The sequence below is a fragment of the Chaetodon trifascialis genome, chromosome 21 (genome assembly GCF_039877785.1).
Source record: "Chaetodon trifascialis isolate fChaTrf1 chromosome 21, fChaTrf1.hap1, whole genome shotgun sequence".
NCBI classification, from domain to species: domain Eukaryota; kingdom Metazoa; phylum Chordata; class Actinopteri; order Chaetodontiformes; family Chaetodontidae; genus Chaetodon; species Chaetodon trifascialis.
Window position 1 is genome coordinate 15922288 of NC_092076.1, and position 12109 is coordinate 15934396.

General features: G+C 42.1%; 1 protein-coding gene across 2 annotated transcripts in view; it reads right to left on the bottom strand.

Moving 5' to 3' along the window:
- ca10a (carbonic anhydrase Xa) overlaps positions 1-12109 on the bottom strand; it is a 212032-nt gene that overhangs the window by 181536 nt on the left and 18387 nt on the right. For both annotated transcript variants that reach the window (XM_070991167.1, XM_070991168.1), the window contains one exon: positions 2855-2929. In XM_070991167.1, coding sequence (XP_070847268.1) covers positions 2855-2929 — 75 coding nt within the window. The remainder of the gene's footprint in view (positions 1-2854; positions 2930-12109) is intronic.

Consider the following 12109-nt stretch of genomic DNA (forward strand, 5'->3'; position numbering starts at 1 on the left):
GGGTTGAGGATTCTCTGCACGGCCACAGGAGGATCATGAACAGTGTTTAACTGCTCCAGCTGTTGTACGGCGGTTAGTAAAGCAAGTGCGCCGTGGAGAACAGCTAGAGGAAATAGTTGAGATATAAACGGGGAAGCAAACCGCCAAGTGGTTGGTGCCAGAGGGAAGGACAAACAGGCATTTATTTATGTATGCCTGGACATGCAGGGAAAGCCTTACTGTTTGCCTTGGGAAACAGATGCCTGTATTCACCGTGTACGCATCACAATACCACGCTACCTCACTGTGCTACAGTGCATCTATGCTTTTATTCCCTGAAGCCTATTCCCTTAACTCAGTCTTCGCAAAAAAATATGCCAAGTTTCATCCTCTGCCCTCACTCGTCAAAACAAATTTCACCACCCTGCTTCACAAAGCCGGGTATAACCCAGCGGAAACTGCATGTGGATGAATATCCAAACAACGTGGAAGCGCCGTAAGACTGGCTCCACAAAGGTTGTACTGAAGTCAATGGGGAAACACTAGTCTTTGAGAGAAGTTTAACACCTCTAACAGCTAAATTTATCCTTCTAATGTGTGTCTTGGTGGGGATTATGAAAATGAGAGTTCCATTAAGAAGGCATTAGGATTTAAGAGAGGTGCATAGGCCTGAATTGAAAGGTTAACACTGATGGCTTCCGATTTCTCACCCCACATTATGAACTCATGAGTTCACAGAGTTGTCATTTGTTATACATTTATTCAGTGCCTTAGCTAGTGCTTCATCCCACATATTTGTGCCTGTTTAAATTTGAGCGTGAACGAGTGTGCCTCTGTTGGGATTTTTTTTTTTCCAAGGCATTATATGCACATTTTTCATGATTTATGGCAGCTGAAGAAGCAAGCATCCTGTTACCTAAGCAGATTCACCTTGTTTGCCTTGGCCCCGTCAGCAAGTGTCAAATCAGAACTTAAAAGCAAAATCCAAGGCGCTCCCAAACAGCAGTTGGTGAGCACAAAAAGCCTGATTTATCTGTAAAGGCTGAACCCTTTCATGGCCTTTTGTCTTATGAAGCCTGTCACCAGACAATTCTGTAAAACCCTGGACAACGTGCAATGACAAAGGGTTTGTTTTAAGCACAATGCCATCACTGAATCAAATCTCTGCATGTTACAACTACCATAGGGATTAGGGAGGGATCATCATCATGGTTAATAAAATAGCTGTGGTGGGGTGCAAACTCATGCCACATGTCCTCCCACCATCCTGACCACCACATCCTTACTTGCTGCTTTACTTCTTCCTGCATTTGTACTGAATGTACAGATTTGTCCAATACAGATGTAATTCCAACGCGAGTGCATGCATGGTTTGCAAGCAGTGAATTATAAAACTGGATGAAGAGCATTGCTTAAATCTTATGAATCCCAAAAGACAGCTAACAAAAACGTCAAGTGAGTTTACATCCACCAGTTTTTAGAAACATTTTCGATTTGGAAATGATGGCAATACAGACAAAACTCCAAATGTTGCTAAAAGAAATTGCATGCTTGGCCGAGGCGGAAAAGTAGGCGTGTCGATAAAAGCATAATGCAACAAAGTGCAATGAAAACAGACTTGAATAAATCACGATGGAAGGGACACTGTGACTTTGCTGAAATGATTACGGGGTACAGATATCCTGTCAGATTTCCATCATGTTTTCTACATTTCTTTTCATCCTTTGAGGTTTCTGGAGCTTTTTTGACGATGTCATCTCATTGGGGTACAATGACTCTTGTTACCCTTCGCAGTGGTTTAATGGCACCCGACTGCAGAATTGAAAACCACCTCCTGTTTATCTCAAACCAACTCCTAATATTACTGCTGGTGGATAGTATTAATTTTCATTTTCTTCTGTCGGCTTTTTGAAAATTCAGTTAAAATATGTGCCACATTTGAATGGAAAACTGGCCAATGATAACATTGGACTGGAAAGAAACAGAATTTTAAAAAATTGAACCTGACTCCATCTTCTGTGATATTTGCTGATACATTTCCCATGACAGGATGGGAGTGTAGTGTTGCATTACCAAGGGAATTCAGAGATACACAATTTTGCTTCTCCTTTCTTCTCTGGAGTGAAAGTGGCACTCTAGCTTCAAAGCCTTGTGCAAAATCAGGGCAGTGTGTGCCACTATGATTCAGGCAGCTAGAGTTTATTGAAAGCAACGGTTTGCTTTGAGTAATTTTGCAACTCGTTCATTTGGGGTGAAAGCAGGGTTTAAGTTCCACTTTTAAAGGTACGGTGGGCCTTACAGTTGTGAATATTGTCTGAATCTTCAAAAGGCAACTCTCAGCCTAAGCTTTACCTCTCATTATCACTTGAAACTAGAGATTCACTTCCTCACCTCTATCCTTAAAGTTAACCTTGATGTTTCCAGAAGTGAGCGCCAGCCTCTTTTTGAATTTTCCTAATTGTTCCATTCATATCAGACAATTGGTCCTCACAAGCATAGACACTACCTCGTGTAAGCACACTCATACACATGGCCACCTGCAGGCTTTATCAAAAGCACCTCAGCTCAGCAGAAAAACACAATCTCCGGAAAATAATTGGCCTGACATGCAGATATACAACTTGATGGAAAAGGTGGAAGGAACGGTGAGCTGCCGTCAATCAGTCAGAGAAAAAAAGGAAGGGCGAAGAGGTCTTGTCAGAATGAGAGAGCAAAACTATTGCCAATGGCAAGGTGGCCCGATGTTATCTTAAATATGTAATACGCTCGGAGTTCAGGATCAAGCACACAGTGTGGTTAAAGTGCATGCAGGAAAATCAGTATTCTGTGGGAAACTTCCATGCATCAAAATGCTGCACAAAGTTTTGAGGCTTACCTGGAACAAAGCTCCCCTGGACCACCTCCTTGTACGCCCACCATCCTTCGTGAATTTTCGGTGGATTCGGCTGCGCTGTGAGGTAAGGGCAAGAAACACAGGGACAGGGACATCAATCACTTCAATCTGAAATTCTGACAAGAAAACAACAGTCTGGCCACGTCTCAGATGCACTCCAGCAGAAACGATTACTTTTTTTTTTTTTTACTGCCCTCATCATTTCCAGATGCCCCGCTAACCTTCTCAGCAAGATGCCCTGGCAAATAAAGTCCCTGGGGACGGCCTCAGAGCAAACAGGCTTCCAATCTAACCTCTTGTTTCGGTCCAACTGCATATGCACACACATGCACACACAGAAGCAAACTCCCCAGCGTGAGGTGATGACTCCCTAGGCGTTAGTATGGAAATGCATTCTGTCATGTTGTGTGAGCGGTGGAAGAAAGCCCCAGATTAGAGCAGGGTGCTACTGTATAATTGAGGTGACTAAGTAAAGGTCTCAGTACAAAGAAAGACTTGTGACCTAGAATTACCCACCGAGCCTTTGGGATATTGCTTTTTACACCTCAACTTTTTTCTTTCCCGTTCATTCACCGAACACGCAAAGCGGAGCTTAATTGAGGGTCTAGAGGTTGCCCTGCTTGCTTGTCTTTAATGGAAGTTGAGGTGGCCAAACAATTCTCCTCCCTCTGCTATCCCCTCCAAGCAGCCTTGCTGCAGTAACACTGGAGAGCAGGTTCAATTTCAGAGGGGTGGGCCGACTGGACACGGTCCAGAAAAGGTTATTTTCTCAGAGGGCAATCTCCGCTGCCACATGCTGAAAAAGGGGGAAAAACAGCAGTTGGCATCCTAAGGAAAAAAAAAGGATCCTGTTTGTTGTTGTTGTTGTTGTTGTTTTTAAATGATAAATTGTTTTTCCCTTTTTGATGATAAATGAACTGGAAGTAAACAACAACTTTGATTGGAGAGCGCCTAAATCAGCACATTGGCCAAACAAGCAACAGCACTGACTGCTCAGGCTTTCCAAACCATTAGAGGGAAGCTGGCCCCCTGCCTGGCACTGCTGGACCCCTGCAAAACTCCCACAAACTCCACACAACATCATTCACAAAGTCAATTTTACACAAAAGAGTGAAAAGCGAGCAAAATCAGAATCACTCTCTGCCATTACCATTCCATTTCTAGCAATCTGTTTGCTCCTTTCGACAAACAGAATATGATTGATATCATGTTGTAATTGCTATGTGTAAATTTAGACACCATGGCACTGTAAAATTCATTGTGATGCCTTGGTGTGGTTATTATCGTAAAAAAAGACTCTGGCTGAGTTGATTGGAATCTCCATCTCTCTTGGTAGAATTATTATTATTATTGGAGCTGTTTCTCAAAATTAAAAACACTTCTCCCATAAACCCACTCTGCTTCCTGTGCAGACCAAACGCCTCTCCTTTATTTTACATCAGTACTCTGAAAGCAGCGTCTTCCGTCTTGTTCTTGGGTCACAAAGAAATCTTTCTTGCTCTGTAAAGCACTGGAGTGGATTTCTAACTAAATCCAACCTGGAGGAATACGCTGTGAAATGCAGTGTTATGGCTCAGTCACACACAGCAAAAATTTGGACCAGAATCAGTTCATTTAAATGGATTCGCTGCGACCAGGGAATTCACGAGGAGGCAAAGAGTTGGACTTTGGTGAGCTCTGACACATGGATTTGTGCAGTTGACCAATAGCAAATCATCCTTTTAACAAACAAAATCCATTTCTGCTATATATTAACTCTGGTCTGCTGAACAGTGTTTGGCACGTTTCTTGAAAAATGGCGTCAATTATTCATAACCTATTAAACATGTACTAATTTAAAAAAGGAAGTACAGTAATTCACTAATTACTCAACAGGAAAAATGAACATGGCACATTACTCGTTACATCACCTTCTGTCACTCATGAGCTCCATCAAAGGTGTCTTTCAACAACTCCAAAGCTGCCACACCCCTTCATAACATCTTCCAGATTATTGAATACGTTCAGAGTGGAGAAGGAGACGGTCATGAGCAGCCAGTCTACGGTTTGAAGGTAATTACCTCACATCAACAGACAGCTTAGCCCCCGTGACTGCACACAGGACTCCAGAAGAACTCAGACAAGCTGCAGGGTTCACACACCCCCTGACTCTCAATGAACCCTGGGTGGCTAGCCAGCCAGCTAACACAAAATCTAAAACCACTTTACTGGAAAGCGTATTCCTTGGTAGACGCTCTCCACCTTCCCACACCTCTGCGCCATTGCAACCCAGTTATTGCACCAATTCGCAATTCATCCGCCAGTTTGCGTGCAAAGAACAACTTCAAATTCTGTGGTGAAGTTAAAACCATCGCTGACTGTGTGACCCCAACCTCCACCCCTCAATGAACGTCTTGTCTGTATAAATGTATGATATCACTTTTCCCACTGGGAGCAGTCTTATATAACTCTTACCAGTCTGCTGTGTCCTGTTTCCATGGTTGGTTGACCTTTGATGAGCTCCTTTAAGCATAACTCAATATCTGTGACATCGCCAGCTTGATTATTTTCATGACTCAGGAAACAATGTCTGGCGGAGCTTGCTGAATAATCCAGCAGTTAAATATTCTTCAATTCTTTATTTTGTTTTGTTTTTTGAAGGCTGTTCCCACTGAAGCTAGCTGTGGGAGACATACTATCATTCTGTTGTACATGTACTACTGGCTGGCTGCGGCTGGTAGAGATATAAAAGAGCTGGAGGCAGCAGTGCACACTTGCATTTCATCCATTACAGCGTGCAAGGGAAAAGCACAAAACTGCAACTATGCACAGAGTTGAAATTAATATCAACCTCCGATCCATCTCCTGGAGAGACAGCGAACAAGCCTCCCAACCCAAAATGTTGAAGCAACAGAGCATCACACACTTGTGTAACAGCATTGTTATTACTGGATTCAGACTGTCATCCACTTAAACATACAGTAAACACCATCATGTTCCTGTAACTCAGATACCTACACAGTAATGCCACAATGCTTAATGCTGCTGCTGATGCCAAAACAGCCTTTCTCTTGCTATCAACTTCATCATCAAACAAACTAGCCATTGGTAGCCACTGTAAGACTCTGTAGTGGCCTTTAAGTCGCAAAGCTTCAAACACCACCTACTTCTTACAGGATGCACACATTAATTCTGCTGTCACCCTTTTTTCTGGGGACTTGGCACTTCAGGCTGGTAGTGGCTGCCACTGTTCTTTTTCATGGTAATTTATTGAACAGTGTTGGAGCTAACTAAACACATTATGGCTGACATTTTACTATTCTGTGCAGTTTATTTACATATAGCTAACCTTGATTCTGAATAGCAAATATACTGTGTTTATCAACTCTTATCAGAGTGTTTTCACCATGTTTCATGTGATATAAGCTGCGCAGTAAGAAATAAAAAGAGTGGTCAGAGAGACCAACAGTATCCAGTGTTACTGGGTGGTAGTGTGTGTAAGTGGGAGCCTTTGGGATTCTAGCTACTATAAGTAATAATATACAGTAAAGGAGATTTGGAGGCCTGTGGACATGATCCTCTTACAAGCTACTGACAACAATACAGATACAGTGCTGTCTCTGTTACACACACGTGTACTGTGTACAACCTATAATAACACCAGCTGCTATCTGTGACCAAAAAAAAGAATAAAAACCCCTTTTTGGATTGACGTGGCCACTCTGCTCGTTATTTCAGTCTAATTAGAGGGAGGGTGAAACAATTTCATCACCATCAGTTTCAGACAAATTGCTGCTGAGATACTCCAATGACAAATTCTGTGAGGTAAATTGAACCTTTGGTGATCCCTGTGGGAAAACTGAGCCGGTGCTGCAGCAGCACAGCAGCGCTAATTGCGGCAAAATATATTATGAGGAACGTTAAATTGAAAAATGGGAACATGTATGGATTAACCATTTATGCACAACGTCGCAATTAAGAAAAAAAATGAGTGTGTGTGTGTGTGTGTGTGTGTGTGTGTGTATGTGTATATATATATATATATATATATATATATATATATATATATATATATACATACATATATATATATATATATATATAGAGAGAGAGAGAGAGAGAGAGAGACTTTTTGCGAGTTTGAAGAAGAATATGCTAATTTGTTAAAAAGCTATTAAGACTTAATCAGATCTATTAACATTTAAATGATGCAAATTATAATTTTATTCAATTAATTAATTTATCAATTAATAATATGTATTAGAGGTTTTTTTTTCTTCTCATATTCTTGATTTTGGGGTAGCTTCACAGTGTAAGATTGAGGATTGAGGTTTAACAGTTTTTATGCTGAGCGATAGATACATTAATAAATATCAAATCAAGATCATTAAAAAATGTTTTAATGAAAAGGCAACAAAATGATCCTTGATTTGGAAAATCTGTGATTCATTTCCTTCATCTGTCTTTAAATGATCTATTCAGAACAAAACTCTATGTACATTTCAAGTCTTTCTGTCATTAAAAGATGAGTAGGCGACGCGCAACCTAAAAATAAAGTCCAACCCACAGGGCAGCAACAGGAGCACTGATTGGCTATTTGGTTTGTATTTGCAAGGAGTCGTGTGTGGGATCCGAGTCCATGAATGCATCATTTAAATGCCAATGTGATTATTCCATTCATACATTTTTATGCATTCAGTTCAATATCAATTTCATTAAGCATGACAAATTGTGCTGGCACACTCTCGACTCCAAATCATCGTGTAGGCTTTCGTCACTGCTGAATAGGAAGTGATAGCAACTGTTAGCTGATAGATGAGGCCACATCACTTCCTGTGGCTCATCAGAAGAGAACAAGAGAGAAAGAAGCAGCAAAACAAGCGCTGTCCCATTTCTCACAATGTCTGGCTGTGGCCCCAAAACACATTTCCTGACATCAGCAGAAAGGAAATGCCTCTGATCTATAAAGGGAAATACCGACGAGACACTGCAGGAGGTGGTAAACAGGAGGAGGGGTTGATGGATCGCCATTTTCCATTTTACTGGGTCCCAGAGCTGTTAAGATAGACAGCAGAGGCACAGTACAACAAGGGTATGATGTTTAAAGCATCAATTAAGCAGTACGTGAGGTAAAAGGTGAGCGGATGCTTTCCACTGATATGGGAGTCAAAGTATTTTTTTAATGATTTTCCATATTTGTTAATATGACCTTTGTGCTTGCAATAGAAACCAGATAAAAACTGCCTGAATTGTCAGGGTCAAAGGGATGCAAGTCTGCAACATGTCAATTTTGGAAACTCTGAAAGTGCATGAAAGAATCTTTAGTCAACCGCCAACAACAAGAATGCCGAGTCACTGCTTTCCTCCTCGTGCAGGAAAAACGCATCTCAAAAAAGAAAAAAAAAGCTGTGCTGTGTGCATAAAGCTCAGTCAGTATGAACACACAAGTGCTGATGTTCCTCACTCTGAGTCATCTCTGAACGGACCTCAGAGCTGTCGGGATGTAATGTGCCATTTCCAAAATGGAGCTGAGGGCTTCTCTGTTGTTCTCATCAATCATGTCATCATCTGGTGCAACCTCAGTTGGTCACCTCTTATCAAAGATGCTCTCAGCATTACAAACTGCTCCAGTGGTAAGAAATGTGTGCACTCCCCCCTCAGTAAAAACAGGTTATCGTGAATAGTGGACCTAAAAATTGCTTGTAAGGGTTAAACATGCTGGTTACTCTGACTGTGTGGTGTTGCAGTGGTTCGTGGAGTGTGAGGAGTTTGCATTTCCTCCGGGTGCTGTGGTTTCCCCCGCCATCAAAAACGTGTTTGTTGGGTTGACCAAGGCACTGACTTATTGACCTGCAGTTGGTTCCTGGGAGTCGCCCAGTGCTCCTAATACTTCGGGTGGGTTAAATGCAGAGAATTAATTTCTCCACAGGGATCAATAGAGGATAACTTCACTGACAAGAAACCAGGATGCTGGGAGGAGTCAGGTTACAAGCAGAATACACTTTGTTATTACTAGTCTTTACCTCATACTGTTATCTGTGTTTGGATCCTCAGTGGAGGATACAGTCCTTCGAGTGATGGTATCCCACTGCTCTGCTGCCACAGTAAATACCAGAGGCGTCTTTGTCATGCACATGGATTCTTGAAAGCCCTGTTATACTCTGTACCCATTTAAGTGTATGCAAGGAATCGAGTTTCTCCTGCAGAGGTCTAACTGTGCTCACTGAGCCTGTGACAACACATCGTCTATAACTGTAGAAATGGTACCAGGTATGCTCACTTAATGCCATGAGACATTTGTGTGAGCTCGTCCCAGCAGGCAGCGTAAAGTGAACTGATCAATTGCTCACTGCCCACAGAACAACAGCCAAGTATCAATCAGGGAGTCAGGAAGAAAAATCAATTATCTCCATTCTAAACTTAAATTCCAGTGTTACACCTGATGTTATCGGTCTGCGGCTGCCAACCACTGCAGGTTTAGATTGCCATCTGTCAACTCTGTCTTGACTCTAAGTATAGAAACTGAGGCAGGCCAGGCTCAGCAGATGACAATCTGCTCTTCTTGTCAATTCTTTTCCAAAGGACATATTTCAAGACTGTGACTGGACCCAAAGTAAATGTGTACTTTATGTTTCTGTCAGCCTGTCACAATGTCAGCCCTCAAATAGACTCATGCCGTCCCTGCTGTCAGCACTATTGTCAGCTGACCCTAATTAAAATGGCAGAAAATGAACGAAAGTTTGAACAACAGTAACAAGATAATGTCAGTCAATTCAAGAAAAAGTCTGGGAATGAGCTGATTTGCACTGCAAATGGGTCCAACTCGTGATGCCTTCAGTCATACAGTGAGCAGAGGTAGAGAGTGTATTTCTCAGATATCATACTTAAGCACAGTTCTGCTCATTATGACTACAGCATTATTCAACTCTCTTATGGTTATGTTTAGGCCCTGACAGCACTTGGTTCATGCCAGGGAAAGACTATGGTCCATGTTAATGCAGAAAAAGTCAGCAGCAATCAAGATCTTTCCCAAACCTTCACCAAAGAGTACATTAGTCAGCACAACATAAGTGTGAATGCAAACCTCTTGTACATGACGTCATATTTAGGAAACAGGGTTGCTTTATGTTATCCCTCCCTCCCTCTCTTCCTCCTCCTCTTTCCCTTTAACTTCCCCGACTTATTTCCTTTTGAGCTTCATTTGATGTATTTGTATTTCTTTCCTTCCAACTTTTATCATTATTGCCTTATCTTACGTTGTCTTACTGCTTCTTTAGATGTCCTTATTAGTTTCCTTCCCTCTGTCCTTCCTTATTACATCTTTCTTTATTTCCTAGTTGCAGTACATGAGTAATATCATTTGTTTCCATCACTTCCATTACTTCTCTCCTTCTTTTTTCCTTCCTTATTCTCTTCAGTCATTTTGTGAGTCCTTACATCTGTCTTTTGTTACTTCCTTACATCTTTCCTGATTATTTCCACCCTTCCTTTTTTACCTTTGTCCTGTTTTATTTTCTCGGTCTTGACTCCACCTAGTACGTTATGCCTTTCTTTTGTTTCTCCCCTTTGTACTTTCTTCCTTTCTTTCCTTGTTGAACTGACCTGAAACAATGAACACCTCTTAAATGTCAGAGACACTCCAGGTTTTCAACAGACAGCGACACCAAACTCTACTCCTCTGAGCACTTTTATTTTGGGAACTTTGGATTACGTTTTACTCCTAATCCTTTTACTAAAGCAGGGTTTATACTTGGAACACAACATTTCCCATATTGTTGCCTCCTGACTAATAAATACACAGTTAAATGACTCGACAGGACCAGCCAAACTGAACTTAAAGTACAAGCACCACTGAGTCAAACCCAGAGCCACTTGAGACATCCTCCACTCATCACTTGGTTCCAAACAATGCAACGCTTTGCCGTCGTGTTGTTTTGAAACGAGAAGGCACTTCTTAAGCCGTATGACGGATCTGGTTGGCCACAGCCTCTTACTGACCTGAATCTTATTTAGCACAGTACCAGTCTATTTCATCCTCATACTTGGGAGTCTGGCAGCCAGCCCCTGCTAACCTCCCATAAAGCTGAAAGAGAGTGACTCTGTAAATAAACAGTTCATTTTCATATAATATCCAAACTCCCCCATTAATATTCATTGAAGGGCACAAGCAATCCTGAAGCCCAACCATGCAGAAAGAGAGAGGGATGGAGGGACGGAGGGGAGTGACAGGGAGCAGGACAGGTACAGGACAGGCTCAGATAGAGAGAAAAGGGGAGAACAAGAGAAGAAGAAAGACAGATTGGAAAAGACACAGAAACTAAACTGAGTGCCGACGTGTGCTCATAAATGAAACTTGACCTTGCCAACAGCTGTGCTTACTGACTTATGAGACAATTATCTCTCACCAAGCTCCTATTGGTGCTTCTCTTTAATAGCCCCAGCTGTGTGTGTGTGTGTGTGTGTGTGTGTGTGTGTGTGTGTGTGTGTGTGTGTGTGTGTGTGTGTGTGTGTGTGTGTGTGTGTGTGTGTGTGTGTGTGTGTGTGTGTGTGTGTGCGCGCACGCCAGGGCATATTTGCCTCTGTGTCACAAAGTGAAAGATCTGGGCCCTGAAGACTGAATCAAACCAAACCAATTGGCTTCCTATCTAAAATGTAGAAGGCACTATGCTGTCCCCAGTGCTACTCTGACTTCATGGCTCAGGACGCGCCAGTCACTCAGGCAAGTTTTCCACCCAAGCACAGCGCAAACTTGAAGCCGATTTCAAGACAAATGCAAAATGATGCATTTCCATCCGCTGCTGTTGTGCAATTATCAGGAGCTAGTTCATTGAGCTTAACAGTTGGTGGTGCTACTTCGTTTTATGTGGAAACTGAAAGTGCAGATAAAAACAGGTGGATGGAAACCTACCTTCAATCAAACCTCAAAAAAAACAAAAGAATAACATGCATTATCTGCTTATTAACTGCTATGCTATGAGTCCATAAGCCATTAAAGGCCTGGCTGAACTACCTGCTACAGGTAGTTTCACCACACCATCTGCATGAAATCCACTCCAGCCACAGCTACTGTTACATGACTGCTATGCTACTGAGTCAGCTACTGATTCTCCACCAGCGCTGCATTTAGGCACTGATTTATTTGTGTAGAATAACTACCTCTTAGGATTGTTGCTTTTGGACAATAACAGATAAAATCTACAACAGGGAGAGCTCAATCAGGGCTACCCATAGCTATCTCCCAGGCCAGCATTCACCGGA